The 18,909-nt window shown below is 52.7% G+C and overlaps 1 protein-coding gene across 1 annotated transcript in view; it reads right to left on the reverse strand.

Moving 5' to 3' along the window:
- Positions 1-14,481, reverse strand: part of LOC115063596 (phosphatidylinositol 3,4,5-trisphosphate-dependent Rac exchanger 1 protein-like) — a 76,239-nt gene extending 61,758 nt beyond the window's left edge. Inside the window, exon 1 of the mRNA XM_029535759.1 lies at positions 14,188-14,481. Coding sequence (XP_029391619.1) covers positions 14,188-14,391 — 204 coding nt within the window. The 5' untranslated portion in view covers positions 14,392-14,481. The remainder of the gene's footprint in view (positions 1-14,187) is intronic.
- Positions 14,482-18,909: the final 4,428 nt, after the last annotated feature.

Below are 18,909 nucleotides of genomic sequence, written 5' to 3' on the forward strand. Positions count from 1 at the left end.
AAAAAAAAAAAAAAAAGTAAACGCTGCCGGAATGGCTCAACTGTACGGTGCCGGTAAGAGATGTACTGGAGGTAAAAAGATGCTGAAACAGAGGGTAGAAAACAAAGAAAAATGAGGTAAGACAGATAGGCTTCCAAACAAGGAGCAGAGAGGGGGTCAGAGATGTGTTCCACCATGTCAGAAGGGTCATCACTTCCTCGGGAAGACTGAGCTGTAACATCACATCCCACAGAACAAAATTCATGTGGTGAAAACCGAAGGACACATCTCCATCCTCAGTGGCGACCACGGCCTTCTGGGTGATCAACGGAGCAGGAGGTACCAAAACCAGGAAGGCTACAGTAGCCCAGAATGCCACTTCACCCTCATGGCCTCCTCAGACCATCCGCCCAACATGGCGGGATGGACACATGTTATCAGTCAGAGTCTTTGCTGGGTCACAATACAAGTTTCGAGCCAGTGCAAAGGGTTGAGTCTCCCCAGAGCGCTCTCTGAGCACTTCAGAATTCAACTGGAGGTCACTGCAGGATAAGTTGCCTGGGAAAGTCCCAACATTGAGACATCAATGCAACCAGAATGGCTTCCTCAGCCCCTATCAATCCACAGAAGAGAGCAGATGGCATCTTAGAGGACAATCAGACAGCCATCCTACTACCCTCAAGGCTGAACCTAAAGTCCCCAGTGGAAGGGCACCACAGGCAGGGCTCCAGGCTCATCTCTACAATCCTACAACCCAATCAGCCAATAGTTAAGATACTGAGGATTTTGTACCATGTCAGAGAGGCCAGGCTACAGAGGAAGAAAGTGCTACGATGTTCACTGCAGCCAGCAGGGAAAGGGGAAGCTCAGACCTATAAAACAGGAACACGAATCCTGCCCACAGAAGTCTACCACAGAGCCTGGGGGCATGGCATAGCCTGGAGCGCTCCCAGTAGTAGCCTAGGGGTGTGGCTCAGCAGTACAGTACTTGCCCAAAATCCCTCAGTGAGGATCTGGGGACTGGCTCAGTGGTAAAGCACTTGACTAGAACCCACTAGGGTTCCTTCAGGCGTTTGCATGCGCATGCATGTGTGTGCTCCTGACTCAGTGGTCGACCACCTGCCTAGATTCTGCCAGTAGAGGTATGGCTGAGGTTCAGTAGTAAAACACTTGCCTATCACATGCAAACCCTGTGTTCCACTGCCATGCCCTCACAAAGTAAAGTAATAAAGTAACAATGCAGGAGCTAAGCTCCTCCCTCCCCACCCTCAGATGGCCTCCCAGCCCTGGCTGTGACCTGTACTACAGCTTCAATATGCTGCACTGAACCTCCGACCCACAGAAACCCTAGGAAATACACAGGAGCAGTCTTAAGCCTCTGAACTTACTATGACTCATTAACAACGAAGACACTGCATCTGTGGGACCTGACAAGTGATCTCAGCTCTGGGCAGCAAAAAGCAGCACACCTGCTCCGCCCACAACACAGCCCCGCCCACAACACAGCCCCGCCCACAGCAGCAGCCTCCCATTTCTTTGGGTGGCACAGCATGGGAAGGGAACAGTTTTGCTGTGTGCTTGAGGAAAAGACCCCTCTTTTCAGTCTTGGGGTACCCTTGCAGCAGCAACTGGGGACCAGCAGCTTCTTATTCTGTTGGCAGCCAGACCAGCCAGGTACCTGCTCTCAGTGTGCAGAGTGCAGAGCCAAACATGAAGGACCAGAGCCCACCTGCTTAGGATGGGTCCCGCTGTCCTCATTCCTCCGTCCTTATGCAAAGAGAAGGGGAACGGAAAACAATCCAGAGGCAAGAACCACCTCGAGGCAGAGAACTAAGCATCCCAAACTATTTCACAGTCAAGGAAGCCAAGGACCAGAGAGGGATGGTTCCTTGCCCTCGTTCACACAGCCCCAGAGGCAGAGATAAACATTTACCCTGACATCCTGACTATGATGGACCGGCCCAAACCCTGGGCTCTTAAGTAGAATGCCATCCAGTAGAACTTTCTGCCGCACCAAATCCCCTCAGCCCACGCCCACCCACATAACTTCGGCTACATTAGAAAACACTAGACTGTTCTAATCTCAGGTTCCCAAAGTCTACACAAAAATACTAGCAGTTACATAACCCACACCCGTCACATTATGTAACAGCGCAGGCATGTATATACACAGCGGCAAGGCTTTCCATTCAACAAATCTTTAATGAGCATCTACTCTGCTCCAGGTGGCGTTCTTGAAGCCAGAGAAGGGAGTGAATGAAACAGGAATGAATATTCCTGTCCTGGTCCAGCTGACATCCTGGGGGAAGGTAAAGACATCGCTCCTTTAAATAAAACATCAGGAGTGTCAGCTACTCGGGAAGGAAGAGACAGGAAGCTGGGGTTGGGTGGCGAGAGAGGTCAGACAAGACCCAGGGAAGATGAGGCTTGAGCAAAGGCCCGAAAGAAGTGAGCTGGGGCTAGGGGAGGGGGACCTAGGAGGAGGACACTGCACAAGAGAGCAAGGGAAAAGGCTCAGACGGTGGTCGACACTCGGTGCGTTAGAGAAAGAACAAATGAGACCTGAAGGGGTGACTGGGAAGACAGGAATTGCACAATGTCACCAATGAGCTCAAAGCCACGTGCTGCACACTTGGGGAGGGGGAGGGTCATGACGCATAAATCACATCTCAATTAAAGAGAACGGCTTGAGAAAGGAGGCAGGCTAAGGCCACACAGAAGCCCGTGCAGGATAACACCTCCGGTGCCTGCCCGAGAAGACAGCTGCGGCCCTGGCCCAGCCTCCTGTCCCCAGAGCCCCTCCCCCATGAAGTGGGTCTGAACACCATCACAGGTGGGTGTGTGAGAGTTCAGAACGCACATAAAGGGCTCACTCTGACATTAGGACGGCTGAGCACAGGGTGGGGCGGAGGTGTCACTAAACCGTTTTATTGTTTTTAATCAGGTAACTAACTTCCTGAGCAGAAAACAAGGCTGTCTTCTTCCTTATCTGTCACAGGAAAGCTGGGGCTGTCACCCTCAAGTGTATTGTGTCTGGGCTCAGAAGACAAGCCACCAGGACACCTCATCTACACCTACACCCGGGCTACAAACAGTCCAAACTCCTCCCCTCCCTGCCTCCAAACTGCCCCTCCCTGTGACCTGGCCAGACCCACAAGGAAGCTGGGACCCGGCCTGGAGAACCCCCCTGGGGCACACAGCAGCAACCTGTAGGTAGCAGGGGTCTGCCTGGAGGTGAGGTGTGTCACCTGCCTCCTAGAGAGACACCTACAAAGGAGGCAGGAGGCTCCAGAGAGCTCCACACACAAACCGCCTTCCACCATGTCCCTGCTGAACACTGTCACTGGCTCTCCACATCCCCAGTGAACCCGAAGTTCACACAAGTACACCACACACACAAACACACACACACACACACATACACACCTGACCCCAGCCACATCTTATCTAAACACTCTAGCATCTATCTGTTCAACCAGCCAGGTACCACCCTGCCCCAGAGCCTTTGCACACACACTTCACTGCCTGTAACGCGTCTTGAAGCTCTCCCACCTCCACAGATACCTTCCTTGGCCACTCGACTTGAGCAGCTGTCACCAAACCTGTTACCTACATTTATTTCGTGTGTCATCATCCCCACTGCAGACTTGAGCACATTCCCAAACCACTCTGGGCCTGGTGGTGGCCCATGCCTTTAATCCCAGCACTGGAGAGGCTAGAAGCAGGTGGGTCTCTGAGTTCAAGGCCAGCCTGGTTCAGGTTGGCCAGGGCTATACAGAGAAACTGTGCCATGAGAGATGATGATGATGATGATGAATGGTGCCATTAACAGGACTATGTGCAAAGGATCAGAGATAACTGTGTAATGCCCAGCACACAGTAGGGCCTTGTGTCATTGCTACAACAACTCATCATTTTCAAGGGCTCTGTCTGTGGTATTTGAGGACTCTGTGAGACACACTAAGACACAGCATGACACTTAGAACCTAGTACATACTTGTGTCCCCTGACCAAATGGGAAGTGAATTCATGAATTAAACGCTCTCAGTGGAAGCACTCTGCTCCATTCTCCAGACAGAAGACACCCAGTCCCCAGACACTACCAGCCACCTACCAACACCGGTCTGCGACACCCTGGCCTTCCCCGCCCAGAGTCAAGGGAGCACGGTCAGCCCCACACTGGGGAAGGAAGCAAGCCACGGACAAACACAGATTGAGCGCCTGACCACAAGACAAAGGGAAGAGCCCTGCGGCTTGAGAGAGTGAAGAAAGCAGATGAAACTTCCTGGGCTCCGGCACAGGGAGGATGAAGGTCCCTCCTCCCCAACTTCCAGGGACAACAGTGAACCTGCAGCCACCAGCAAAAACCCAGAGCCCTGAGCCCCTCTCCCAGATCAGACCACTGTATGCACTGCAGGAAGGGATCTTGGGCGGCTGGAGGGCTCCAGGCAGCCACACTTCACAGGTGGGCAAACAGAGGCAAAGGGTCAGGTCCACGGTCACAGGAACAGAGTCAAAATATGAGCGCAGCCCGAGTTGGTGCTCTTACCCCTAAAGGGAGAGAGAACACAGGGGCCACACTGCTGGGTGAGAAGCACAACACACCGGGTCCTCCCCAAAACACACACACACACACACACGCACACGCACACGCACACACACACACACGTGCAGTGGGTTTCCAGACTGCTACTGGTGCATGTGAGCACCCAAAATGTTGGAACCCAAAGCTGAAAACCAGAGAAGGCCCAGCCCAGTGGCTCTTATCAGGAGGCTCTGCTCACACCACCCCTCACGGGACATCTGGCGACTTCTGAAACTTTCCTGATAGTCAGTCCCACTGGGCAGAGGCTGGCATCTAGCTGGTGACAGATGACACTGAAATGGTTCCACAAAGCACAGAGTAGCCCCACTCTGTAGAACGGCAGCCCAGCGTGTCCTGACAGCAGCTTGCTCCTCCAGGACTCACTTCTGGGGCACTGGATTATAGGGTGACAGTCCCCAGGGCTCTGGGAACAGGACTCTGTCTAACTGCAGGGTCAGTGTCCCCTCTCGAGGACCACGGCTTCTCACCTGGAAGCAAAAGCTCAGCCCATGACCCATTGCTTGCTCTGTAGCTGGCAGAGCCATCTGAAGACCAGGGTGATGGCCCGTTCTACCCTGTCTCGGTAGTTAGGTGGGGAGGTCAGGGGACACACACCGGATTAGGGTAAGCCCCCTCTGTCCTCTGTCAGGATTCTACCCAGAGAGCTATTTTCCAAGAAAGCAAAAAGCAACCAGTAAGTGATACCTGACACTGGCTAGAGCTGCCTACTCCAAAGACATCCTCTTGAGGGAAGAGCCTAAGAAAGGACCAGCCCAGCAGGGCCTGGCTCCTTGGCCTAATCAAGGAAGTACTCTGTAGTTAGTACTCCTGCCCTGAGGTCTCCCAGGCCAGGAACTCCTGCACCATCCATCTCTCCTGGAGTGACAGGATCTGTGGCTGTCAGGACGAGTGTGAGAATAATGCTGAATGACCTTCCTGTGTCTGAGAAAGAGCTGTTCATTCACAGGACAAGAGCCGCATGGGCCCTGTCGGTGGCTGATTTCCCAGGGCCTGGCTCACAGTCTGGAAGGGGCAGCAGGCGTCCCCTAAATACCTGCGTGCTGAGAAACGTAATCAGTGCCCAAATTTCCATCTGTCCAGGGCTCTGCTTGCCACGAACATGAAAATAGGGCCACCAAACCCAGACATCTGAGATGTTATCACCAAGGGTTCTCACCGGGGTCAGGAATATGGTTTAGCGGTAGAAAGTTTACTTAGTATATGCAAGGCCTTGGGTTCCATCCCCAACACCATAGGCTATTCAGTATCTCAGCTGGTAGAACACTCGCCTGACATACAAGAATTTCCAAGTTCAATTCCCAGCAATATAGAAATGGGTTGTGGCTGCACGTGTCTGTAATCTCAGCACTTAGAAGAGGAGATGAAAGACAGAAGTTATAGAACACTCCCCTACAAGATTAAAGCATTCCATCCTGCAAGGAGCTCCCTCAAGCAGGGAGGTCAATAACAAAAAAGCAGTTCAGTAACTCCCTGAAGCTGAGCAGATTCACTAGGCCCCTCCCCGCCAGAGTAAGCAGAGACTAGCCACAAAGACAACCCAGCTCCCTGCAAAGAATAGCAACCAGCCAGGCTGTCTGGATGAGGACCAACTGAGGCTTCTGGAAAGGACACTCTCCAACCTGTTGAGCTGCCTGCAGGCTATGCAGTGAGCTCCAGGTTTACAGCTCACCCGTGCTGGGTGGGCTTTGGTGATGCAGCTGTCTTTGAGTCATTTCTGCTCCTATGAGTCACCCCTCACCCATAATCCTGTCAATAACCCAATAAAACTCATGGCTCACCAAGTTGGACTTTGCTGGTGTCTATACTTTAGTCTATCTTGGGTCTCCTAGCTGGAATGAGTGGATGAGTGTATTCTGTCTCCCCAGGAAAAAGTTTTGCCACACAACATGATTGGCACCCAAAGAGGGACATGGTAGAAGCAAAGATGAGATGGGGAGGCGTGAGTGCATGGTCCTGGCTGTGGGTATCGAGGGATACAAGTAAGGCTGAGGAGCCCGAGGAGAGCATCCACAGAGGGAACTGCAACAGAGATGTCCTTTCAGTTCGGAGTGTGTTAGTGTGTTAGTATGCCTTTGTGCTACAATGGCAGCTGTGTGGCTCTTGGTAGTAAGACATGCAACTGAGGCTGAACCATCAGGATTAGGAGTGTCTGTGGAAGGAACCGCAGGATGGCAGTCTTGGTCTGTGTGATATAGGATGGCAAGTCCGCTTGATGAGTGGGATCCACCGTGTAAACAAGAAATGAACACAGTTGAAGGTTTGGGAGAAATCTTGCGATCTTTGAAACGGGCACATGAAAGTCAGCAAGCAGAGGCGGAGGTCGCCTGGCCTCTGTTGTGTGTGGTTAGACATGGGTACGCCGAGACGCTGGCATGGCAGCTTAGGAGGAGCTGGTTTAGGAGCAGCTGCAACAAGCGAGGGAGCTGCAGCTAGCCATGGTAGCCCCTGATTTGGCAACTATTAGGCAAACAAGTGGACTATAAAGGTGGCAAAAGCAATAAAAGATAACCCTTAAGTCTAACTTCCAGTGGAAAAAAGAGGGAAGATCTACAATATGGCATGCAGGTGGGGGCATTAACCACGGTCCGATGGAAGAAACTCGTGTGATCGGCAATATTCAGCATTTAAACTGCTGGAATCAAGGAAGACTTTAAACCTTCAGTGAAAGAACCTCTTACAGCTCTGGCTTGTGAGGCTGGGGGACGTGAGAGCAGATGGGACCAAGTGTGGCTGCTGGGGAGGCAGCAAAAAAACTGAGTGATGTGACTTCCTATCCCTCCTTAAGACAAGGGCTGCAGAGCCTGAGACGGTGTGAGGGAAACCAGTCCCTCCCAGAAGGGCTTATCAGAGCCATTAGGAACACATGGTTATCTCCAGCTGAGGTCTCCACAAAGACCAGGAGCTGGGGGACCACAGAGGAGGGGCAGGCACTATTAAAGGAACTAGGAAAGGAATCAGAGGAGCTATGTTTGACCCAGAGTTCACTGGGTCAGGTAGAACTCTGTTCACCAAAGAGGGTTGGTTGGTTGGTTTGTTTAAAGCTGAGCTAACAGGGACCTGGAGGTTGGTTTGGCCCTTTAGTGTCTGCCGAGTCGGTAGGTGGGGCAAGATCTTTATAAAGTAGGGAAGGCTTGAGCAGCACGCAAAAGAAGAATCTGTCAAGTGAGAGAGCACCCTGGAGGGGACAGAGGTCTGTCTGGGTTACTGGGTAACTGTGGCAAGACCTGTGTGTATCAAGCTGGAATTTGAAAGAAGAGCTGATGGAAAGCCCAACTGTGTGCACTAAGGGGTTTCTGGGTGGCCTTAAAGTCTGGGAGCAGTTCACAGAAGCTGTTACAGAACAATACAAGTGAAGACAGTCAAGCCTGTCCCGGGGTGGGTCATTATCCCAAGATTAAGGCGGATACATTTACCTCCAGCAAAAGGTTACACTAGGGGCAGAGAGAGTTTTCCCAGTCAGGAATTCTCCCAACAGCCAGGTAGGGTGGACGGAGTAGCAACAGATACAGCTACATCCACATTGCCAACTTGGGGGGCTCTGACCCAGGAAGCGAGCGGGTGCAGTGGAGAGAGCAGGGCCTTATCCCCACACCTCCTTGGCCCTGCGTAGGTCTGAGCAAATTCAGTCAGGCCCACTGGGTTCATCAGGTATGGGGAACTGAAGGGAGGCTCTGTGGGAGAACTGCAGGATATGGAAAAGGCGATGGCTTAGAGAGAATGACTAAGGATTACTGGGAGCTAATGAAGTTAGCGCCCCCTCTCCATGCTTTGTTACCAATCTTGATCTGTGGAGGAAGCAACTGATGCAAATTCATGGGCCCTTCCCGGGCTTTCTTAGACCTTGCTTGTGTTAGGTTGTATTATCTCAGAGCCTCTGGGATGCCCTGACGCCTACTGAGAACAGACCACAACAGAACTCTCAGGGCTTGGCCGAGGCTATGTAACGCCACAATTTGTTATGCCACGGTGGCTTGGGATGTCTCCTTGTCACCTGCAAAAGGTTCTTGCTATATAGATGACATAAGGCTGAGTGCTGTGCAGATTTGGAAAGCCAATGACACTTCCACCTACCCTGCAACCCTGCTGGGGCTGGGTGAACTAAAAGGGCCAAAAGACTGCTAAGTGACAACCCTAGTCCCTGGGATGGGGCGGGGGATGGGCTAGCTCCTTGTGAATTGTTAGCCAGGAAAAACCCCAGAGGCTCCACAAACCATATAGGCTATTGCCACTGCCGCTGGTCACATGCCAATCACACAGCAAGACCCTAATGCTGAAGACACTACACGTGCATGCATGTGTGTGTACATGCTCTGAATCCCAGAGATGGCCTGCAGGGTGCTGGTGGAGAACTGTCACCAACATTCCTGCCAGGCTACAGACCCTGTGAGCTGAAACACTGACAGGCAGGGCAAGCTGTGCATGCTTGCACAACAGTGGTTCGGTTGTCATGAGTACAGCCTTCCAATTGGATTTATGGCCTAGGCCACAAGAAAGAGTTTACATCTGGTACTGTAAGCCAGGACAAAAACCTGTGGCTGGGGAGGTGCTAAGTCACTAGACGGATGTGTCATGCCTGCCCCATAGATGTGTTTACGCCCATAGATCACTTGTTGGCCTCAACTCATAACCACCGAAGCTTCTGAGAACAAGTGACTGTCACCGTTGCATGGTGGCCTTTTTCTTAGTCATAAGTGGACATCTATAGTTACTCCTTCCAAGGCGTGGGGATCACCAGAGAGGAGGGGGGCAGGACGTACGTAAGGAAGTGGTAGGGTGTTGTATAACAATCTCCTCCAAGATTAAAACATTCCATCCTATAGGAAGCTTCTTAAGCAAGGAGGTAAACAACAAAAAGGTAGCTTCCAGAACTCCCTGAAGCTGAGCAGACTCACCAGACCCCTTCCTGCCAGATGAGCTGCCTGGAAGAAGCTGGGCTGCCAGCTGCTGGAAGAGCTTTAGACCAGCTGAGCCACCTGGAAGGACCGCTCTCCAGCCCTCTCCAGCCCGCTGAGCTGCTGCAGGTGGCGGTGTGCACTCCAGGTTCCCAGCTTCGTGAGCGGACACCTGTACTGCGTGGGCTTTGATGAGGCAGCTGTCTTTGAGTCATTTCTGCTCCTGTGAGTAGCTAACCCCTTCCCCATATAAGTGTCCCCAGTAAAGCTCGTTGGTTCACCAAGTTGGACTTTGGTGGTATCTATACTTTGGTCTGTTGTGGGATCCTTAACTGGAGTAAGTAGATTCCTCTTCCCAGGAAAAGTTTTGTCACGTGACACAAGGTCATCCTAGACTACACAGAGGTCCACTGTCAGTTTGGACTACAGGGGATCTAATCTCAAAAACAAATAAATTAAACCTAGGGAGCTGGCAAGATGGTTCAGTGGGCAGGGATAGGCTTCCAGGAGTAACGACCCGAGTTTGATCCCTGGGATTCACCTGGTATGGTCCCCTGACCTCATGCATTGACCTCATGCGCACACACACACACACACACACACACACACACACACAAACACACACATAAATAATGTAATAAAGTTTTAAAGGTTGGCTTCTGGTTCAAGCTCTCCATGCTGTGCATGTTCACATGTGTAGGTGCACATGTATGTGAATATGTTCATGCACATGTGTACACATGAATCGGGAGACCCAATGTTGATGCCAGTTGCCCTCCTTGATCTCTCTCCCCTATCTATACTGAGGCAGGGTCTCTGACTAACTGCCAGCTTTCCCACTGGCTGGTCACATTGCCCCAAGGGTCCCATTATCTCTGCATACCAAGCGCAGAGATTAAAACCAGACAGCCACACCTGCCTAGCTTTTCCGTGGGCTCTAGAGATCTGAACTCTTGTCTTCACACTTGCAAGGCAAGTGCTTTACCCACTGAGCTGTCTCCCCACCCCCATGATTACTGTTTATGTCCCCAAGGCAGAACTAACTGCTGTGCCCACACTTCACAGCACCCTGCTTTTCCAAACACAAGCCCACGAAGATGCCCAAAGTCACTAGGTACTCATTCTGACCGGAAGACTGCAGAACCCAAAGTGTGCCCTGCGGGCCCAGCCCAGGCCCTTCTCCCTAGGGTAGGGCTAGGAACACAGGGGCAAAAAAAAAAAAAAAAAGCAAAAACAAGACAAAACAAGGAGTGACTCTGCAAACCACAATTTCTTGTTTTGGTGAGCAGGCTCCAGAGAGAAAATCTTTATTAGTCTCCTCCCCCAAAAAGCAGAACCACGAGATGCATTCTGGGAGCTGTGTACCCACGATCCCTTTAAGGACCCCAGCTAGGGTGGGTCTGAGAAGACCCTCCGGATGCCTGGAAATGACAAGGTCTCTGTCGTCACCCAAGAGGAGTCCTCAGGGCAAGGCTGGTGGGCCCCATCCCACCCCAGGGCTCTCTGCCCACCATGCAGTATTTGCTTCCTTGCCAGGACTCTAACCAACCCAACCAAGGAACAGGGAGTGAAAGACTCAGTTGGTCTAACTCTAAAGGGACATCTTGTCTACCAACGGTCACCCCAAAACACCATCACCAGTCTGCAATCACCTGTGTGTCAGGTAGTAGGCATTAACTTCAGGCTCATTCAAGTCCCATGATACCTGTGTCAAAGAGATGCTCCACTGCACCCAAAGTACAGATGTGGAAACTGAGGCATGGTACAAGTTGGCCCAGGGGGGAAAGCCTGGCCCCACACTCACCACCAATAAACCCAGAGCAAAGAGGACATGGGGTCACCGGGGAGCCCACTTCAACCTGCTGCCTCAGTTTCTTCATCTGTCAGTGGGATATCAACAGCACCCTTCTCTCAGAGGGGTTAAATGGCTGCCACAGGCAGAATGCTGGGCAGTAAATGACAAAGGTCAGCTCTTACATAATGGCACCTGTCATGTTACTATCCCCACTGGCACTCCTGCACGGTCAGTAACATCTACAGTGGCCTAAAGACTGCGCCAACATCACCGCAAAGCAGCCCACTTTTCCTGCTTCCTCAGCTGAGGTCCTAGGATCCTAGGAGACAAGGAAGGGCACAGCCCAGTGACTGGATGAAGCCTAAACCCAGTGTGGACACACTGAAGGGGCTCCGAAGCCCCAGGAGGGGAACAGAACAGACTCTTTGGTTTCTGTAGCTGGAAGTTAGAGGTCAACAGGAAACTCAATGGAAGTCCCCAGGCTTTCTCTTAGTGAAGTCTCAGACCCCACTTCCTCTGGGCAGCCCCCTAGGACAGCCTCCTCTGTGGAAGTTCAGCCTACTACCCTATTCACCTGTAAGATTAATTATCACATAGCGAATAACCCCAGTTGATATCTGCATAGCTGGCTGCCTGCAGGCACTGCTCGGAGTGTTCAAGGTAAGTTACACAATCCTATAAAGCCCACAGAACAAGACCTAGTCCCCTCCCCCGCTTTACAAGGGAAGGAGGGCCCAAAGATGTCAAGCCAGCTTGCCTTAAATCACAGAGCCAAAGGCCTCACACCACAGAGTCTGACTCTGAATTTGGAGCTCTGGACCTAGTATTATTATATTACTTATCTGTCTGTTTGTTAGTTGTTTATTTATTTGCAGGGACACATGAATGCTGTGATGTGGCCTCAGGGATCAAACTCGGGTTCTCGGGTTTAGGGACAAGTGCCTTGAACACTCTCATCCATCTCACCAGCTCAAGCGCTGGACTTTTTAAAGAACCCATTCTGCCACTAAAACTACACTGGCTCCTCCCAGGCAGCCAGGAGTCCAGGGAAGCCCCTTGGAGCCAGGGTGTACAAAAGCTGACAAGCTGGGGTGGGGAGAACCCCAGAAGAGCTGCCGCAGGCCCTTCCGTGCCCTGCTGCATGCAGGAAAGCCCGGTGGTCAGAAGAGCATGCAGCTCCCGGCCAAGCTTCCAGGACTCAGTGGCCTCCCCCTCGGGTGGACTGAGGGCCATTCCCGAGAGGCCAGAGGTGGCCTCCAGGGCTTACAGGGCAAGGCATATTACTCAGGTTACACAATCAGTCCTCCACTTCTGGCACTGGCTTGGGGACCCAAGTAAGGACAAGGCAGAAAAGCAGCCTGGGGTCCCCTGCTCTTGTACGCGTGGGGAAACTGAGGTCAGCACAGGAAGCAGGAGTGTCCCAAGACACAACCATGTCTGTCTGGCTCATCTCAGAACACTTCAGTCACACAACAATGGCTGTCCACAAACGACAGGTGTCCTGGGATGACATGAAAGTCAGAGAAAACTTTTTTTTTCCCCTGGTTTCTTTAATTCTAAGAATGTGGACTCCAATCAATTTCCATTATCCTAGCGTCCCCAGACTCTCCGTAGGGACGATTTAAAACCACAGTTAACCTAGCACAACAGGCAGGGGCGCACATGGGGGGGGGGTATTGTTTTTTTCTCCATTAACATAAAAACTGGTTTACATTTCCTGTTTCTTTTTAAGGTTGAGCAGCTCAGCCACTGCAAGGGGGAAGTGAGGAGTTCCCTAGAATCTGTCATTGCTCAGCAATGCCAGAGTGGCTGCCTCTTTCATTTAGAAACTGCCAGCTTCAAACCCTGGCCCCAATTTTCGAATTTCTCTTTTTTTCTTCTCTCTCTCTCTCTCTCTCTCTCTCTCTCTTTCTCTCTCTCTCTCTCTCTCTGTCTCTGTCTCTGTCTCTGTCTCTCTCCCCCCCCCAACTGTGAGAGAGGAAGAGATGGGAAAGAAAGCCAACCCTGTCTGATTCTCACAGGCCTTTCCAGAAGAATCCTTGAGCCAAACGGCTTTCAATGCCTCCACACAGCGTTTCCCCCCCTTCGTTCTCCCTCCTCCCTCAGTGGGACCCCCCCCCCACGACCTCACACAGACTCCCCTGCATCCTTAAGGCACTGAATGTTTCTTTTTCCCAGATGGAGAGAACTCCAGTGTGATTCGGGGTCTCATGAAACACACACACACACACACACACACACACACACACAAGCGCACGCCTTCCTGAAGCAGGGTTAAGACTTCCTCCAATCCAAGAAGGGAGTTAAAGCGGCCCCAGCAGGAGGCACGGAGATTAAAGCCCTCAGGTCTCTAAGACCAGTCCTTCCCACCCCCTCCAGTTTTCTCACTTCCTAAGAGGGTAGGGAAGTGGCCCCTTCCTCATTCTCACTAGAGACACCGGGGCAACTACGCACCGGAGTTTAAAGCCCCCGCAGGGCTGCCCTGGGTCACCGCCCTGCATCCAACCCTACGACGTAGCCCTGCAGTACTCTCCAGAGCAAGGGACTCAACCTCTCTGGAGCCAAACTCTTCCCTGGTCTTAAGGATCAGAAAATATAACGTACTGATGAGCCCGGTAACGGCAGAGCCTGCTGATACCGGTGTAAGGTGCGTGGTACACAGACGCACTCGGACGCTGTTTTGCAGTCTTCTAAGGCTTTGGCTGTGCAATCCGAGGTGGGGCAAGGCTACGGAGCCCAAGGTCCCCGGTGCAGCTAAGGAGCCCCTGTCCGGGCTTCTCCCTACACTGGCCCCCAGTGGGGCGGCCCCGGGCAGCGGCCGCGCGGATGTAACCATTTTCAAACTATGCACAAGGCGGGGAGCCACAGACAAAAGCGCAACGCGGGCCGGCCGGCCACAGGTGGCGGGAGCTCACCGACTGCAGGAAACGCAAGGTGCCCACGTAGTCGCGCTCGGTGCCCAGGATCTCGTTGAGTACGCACAGACGGAGGCGCAGCTGGCGCTCCGAGTCGCGGGCGGCCGCGCACGGCCCGGAGCCGGGGCCGCGAGCATCGGGATGCGCACCGTCCCCGCCTGGGTCCCCGCCGCCGTCACCACTACCGCTGCCGGGTGCCTCCATCGCCGCGCGGCGCCCGAACTTCCCGCGCCGAGGTCGCGCCGCGGCTCAGGCGTCCGGGCTCCGCATCCCGGACAGGCGCCGCTCAGCGGGCCCGGGGCAGGCGGAGCGGGGGCGGGACCTGGGCGGGGTCAAGGAGACGTGGGCGGGGCCTTGGCAGAGAGGGCGGAACGTTGGGCGGGTAAGGAGGCGGGGTCACTCTGCTAGTGGGCGGGGGTCTTTGTAGAAAATGGACGGGGTGGGGCGGCACCTCTTGCGGAAACTGGGCGGGGACTAATAGAGAATGGACAGAGCCGGGGCGGAGTCTGGTGGGAATGGGCGGGGATTGGGCGGAGCCCCCTCCCGGATTCCAGGGAGCGTCAGCCAAGAGCCGGTTCGTGCGCGCGACGCACAGTCAGAGTTCGGGGCTGGAGACGCGTCGCCCCGGACCCCCGTCAGGTCGTGGTTCTGCTGAGTCTGTAGGCCAAGACCCATTCAGCAGTTCTGCAAGAGCAGCTCGCGCCATCCACGCGTAAGGAGTGCCCCGTGGGTGATCTGCTGGAGCCGGATCAGCGACCACCACGCACATCTCCTAACGCCCGGAAGAGCTGCTCGATGCCCCCACCGACACGGCCGCTCATGCCCTCGGCTTGCGGTGACCTTGGAAGAACTCTGGCTGCATCTTTTTCCTTACTTCTGTTTCTCTTTCCGTCGGAGCTCTGCGCCTACTGTCCCAGCGCTCCCCATCCCTAAGCAAAGGTGTCCGTTCGGATGAAACCGCTGCAGGAAGCGGCCCTCGTACCCACCCGAGATAAGGCCAAAATGGGAATCCTGCTACCAGCCCGCAGGTTGTTCTGTGTGACCTTGATCTTTCCAACGTTCAGTTAACGTGCTCACACCCCTTTACAGGAAAGCGTGGACCCTCGAGAGGCACTGGGGTTCAGCCCCTCATTGATGACCTTAGTTGGCATCCCCATCCCACCTAAAGCTCCTCCGTTTGCCTCACAGTGCAATGGGAAGAACATTGGGCCATAGTCCCTGGAAAGTGATTTTAACACCCTAGAAAGTCTTATCTTCGTTCTTAATTAGTCCTGCCTTTGTCAACTGCCCTCTTGACCCAGCCTCTGAACTGCTGTTCAGCCTACCTGTCCTGCCTCAGATCTATTATCTCCTATGGAGTCAGTCCCTGTTTCACAAAATAGCCTCTGTGGAGTGTCATCCTCTCTGGGGCAGGAGCCCTGTCCCCTGTTTACGTCCCTCCAAGATGCCTAGACTAGTTCTCTGGGGCCTTGGAGTAAAGCTGTCTTTTGCACAAGGATAGAGGGGACTGTGGTAGCTGCTGCTACCCATGGCCCTGTGTGGGCGTTGGCACATGTGAGCAAGGTATCCTGGATAAATGGATGAGCTATCAGGTATTGCTCATGGAGTAAGCATCTCTGAAGAATCATTAGCCTCTTGTTCCTGAGCTTTCCCGACATAACGCTGCTTCTCTCCTTAGAGAGATCCAGCACCTTTTTGGGTTTCAGTGGGCCCTGTCTTGAAATCATTACTCGCTAGCTGGTGGCAGTCATGTGCCATCCAAATCCAGCTGACTGGGTAACCTTGGCCAAAACACTTCACTTTTCTGAAGCTCCATTTTTTTTTTTTTTAATCTGTAAGATGAGAGTCTGAGGGAACAAACCCAGGATTAGTGACATTTAGGGTCAGGTTAGTTCTCCATTGTAAGAGCGTAGCAGCACACGGTACCCCAGGTGTCCCAGGAGCACCCTATCCACAGTTGTGAGCCCTCAGTGCCTCCTAAGGTAGCCAGAGAACTTCTGACACACACAACACTACGAGCTGGGATAGGCAGTGCTCAGTAAGCACCAGTCCCCTTCTCTGCCTGTGACCAAGGCTGGAGGTTAGCCTCACGTTTACTCATGGGTTCTACCCTCCAATCAAGAACTGACCCTGTCAGAAAGAATGACCGAGCACTTCCACATCTGTGCACGGTCCCCTCACATCATCTCCCTCCCTGGGACAGTGACACTGCCTAGCACAGATGTCTGGATTTCTTATGGAACTTTTTGTTGCTGGTTCGTTGGATTTATGTAGCCCAGGACAGCCCTGAACTCCGGATCCTGCTGCCCCAGTCCCCAGAGCGCTAGGGTTACAGGCCTGCATCACCACATCTAGTTCCGCGTGGGCTTTTCCTCTGCATCACCACATCTAGTTCTGCGTGGGCTTTTCCTCTGTGAGTAGTAGGCCTTTCTTCAACCCGGCGCTGTGAGACTTTGAGCATGCAGTAAGCATCCAGTAAGTGCCAGCCTTTACTACTTCAGCTCACAGGCTGATGACAGAGGTGCCTGTGTCTTTTAGGGTTGATTTGCCGTAAAGAGAAGGAAACACGGGCTACCGAGAGCTTAAAAGCTAAGGGCATCATTTTCGCAGAAGAGGCCCAGAGCTGGGTTCCTGAGGCTGACTCAAAACATAGTAACATCGTCAGAGCACCTCTGACCTTGCCGTCTCTGTCACGGTGCTTGGCCTCCAAGTCACAAGATGGCTGCTGAGAAGACACATCACCTCCTCTCACGACTGTCCTGTGGCAGAAAGAGGACAAAAGGAACCCTGTCTCTTCTGTGCCTCTCTTATTGAAAGGATAAAAGTTAAGACTCAGCAGGTCAGAGCTGGGTCGTGTGGCCACTCCCCCAATAGTCCCTGAGCAAGACCAAGGATCACAGCATTGACTTAGGAGAGGCCTATTTCAGATCCTGGGACACTGCACCCCTAAACACATGGGGTTCTGTTAACAAGTCTAGGGGCCCCTAAAGGTGCATGCAACAAGCACCTCCTAAGCACCCAGCCTTGGAGGACGTGCTGAGCCGGATACAAATAGACCGAAGTGAGCTATGAGGACAGGATGGTAAATAGAGGCAATAGCAAGTTCCTGCCCTTTCATTCAACCGGTGGTAGTGAGAGCCTGTGGGTTGGCAGAGGTCAAAACAGATATCCGAAGCAAGGAGAGGGTCCCAAACATGATGGTCACAGTGGTTTCTGCTTCCCAGAGGCAAGCAAAGCAAAAGCCAAGAATACACAGCTGAGGGGCCTGCAGGCCTCTGATGACTCCACACCTCCTGACAGAGACAACTTTGTCCACCGTTGGTGGGATCAGTGGGGGCACCCTCTGTACCCTGCCTGGTGAGACTCTCAGATTAGCTACTACTGGCTGAGAGTGACTTACTAAACCAAAGGTTGTGTAACGATCTCTTCCAAGATGATAATGTTCCATCCAGCAGGGAAATTCCTTAAGCCGGGAGGTGAACAACCAAAGAGGCTTCAAGAACTCCCTGAAGCTGAGCAGACTCACTAGGTCCTGCCCTGCTGCCAGAGTAAGCAATCAAAGTTAAGAGTCCCTCTCAGACAGAAGGAAGCTGGGCAACAAGGAAGACTCTGAGATCAGACCAGCCGTCCAGAAGAAGCAGAAACCAGCCCAGCTGCTGGAAGAGTTTTAAACCAGCTGAGACAGCTGGAAGGGACACTCTCCAGCCCACTGAGCTGTCTGCAGGCTATGCAAGTGTGCTCCAGGTTCTCAGCTTCGTGAGCTGTCACCCGTGCTGGGGTGGACACCTGATGATGTAGTTGTCTTTGAGTCATTTCAGCTCCTGTGAGTAAACCCTCCCCCATATTCCTGTAAGTAACCCCAGTAAAACACATTGGTTTATCATGTTAGATTTGGCATCATCCATACTTTGGTCTATCTTGGGTTCCCTATCTGGGGTTATTAGATGAATCTGTTTCATCTCCCCTGGAAAAGTTTGTCACATGTCACTTGAGTGTTGCCAGTCAGCTGGAGAGACCAACTTCTGCCTGGTTCAGCTGTAACCTCTTGTGCCTTCCCCTCCAGGATTCTTAAAGAGGCAGGATCTGTAGTGGGCTGTGGCTGGGAGCATTCTTAAAGGTAGAACTGGGGGGTGGGGGGAGGAGGGTGAAGGTGCTCCCTGCTCAGGGAAAGGGGAGGTGATGCTCTGACGGAGAAATTCTTCTTTTTCGGGGACAATTTTAGACTCTGTTGCCATGCACCCCGCAAGGGATGGGGAGTACCAGTGTGTGACTGTCACAGGAGCACTGCTTGTGCCAGAGGAGATGCTGACAGCAGGCAGCTTATTCCTTTGCCGGGCACGACAAGCTTCTGCAGACCCTCTCCCACAGCTCTGTCTGGAAGAACATTTCGATTTAGAGCAAGCAAAAACAAAACAAGAGCTAAGGAGACAGCTCAAGAGGTTCTCACCACCAAGCCTAGCCACCCGAGTTTGCGCCCTCAAACCCACCACATGAAGGTAGAAGGAAAAGATTCTCTCTCTCTCTCTCTCTCTCTCTCTCTCTCTCTCTCTCTCTCTCTCTCTCTCTCTCACACACACACACACACACACACACTTAATGATGATGATGGTGATGGTGATAATGATAATATGTTTTAAGGAAGAAAGGAAAGCCAGGGTTTACTGAGCCTTTTACCCCATCCCAAACGGGCGAGGAGGAAACCACTGGTTTCTGAATTAGGGC

Source organism: Mus pahari, chromosome 3 (assembly GCF_900095145.1).
Source record: "Mus pahari chromosome 3, PAHARI_EIJ_v1.1, whole genome shotgun sequence".
NCBI classification, from domain to species: domain Eukaryota; kingdom Metazoa; phylum Chordata; class Mammalia; order Rodentia; family Muridae; genus Mus; species Mus pahari.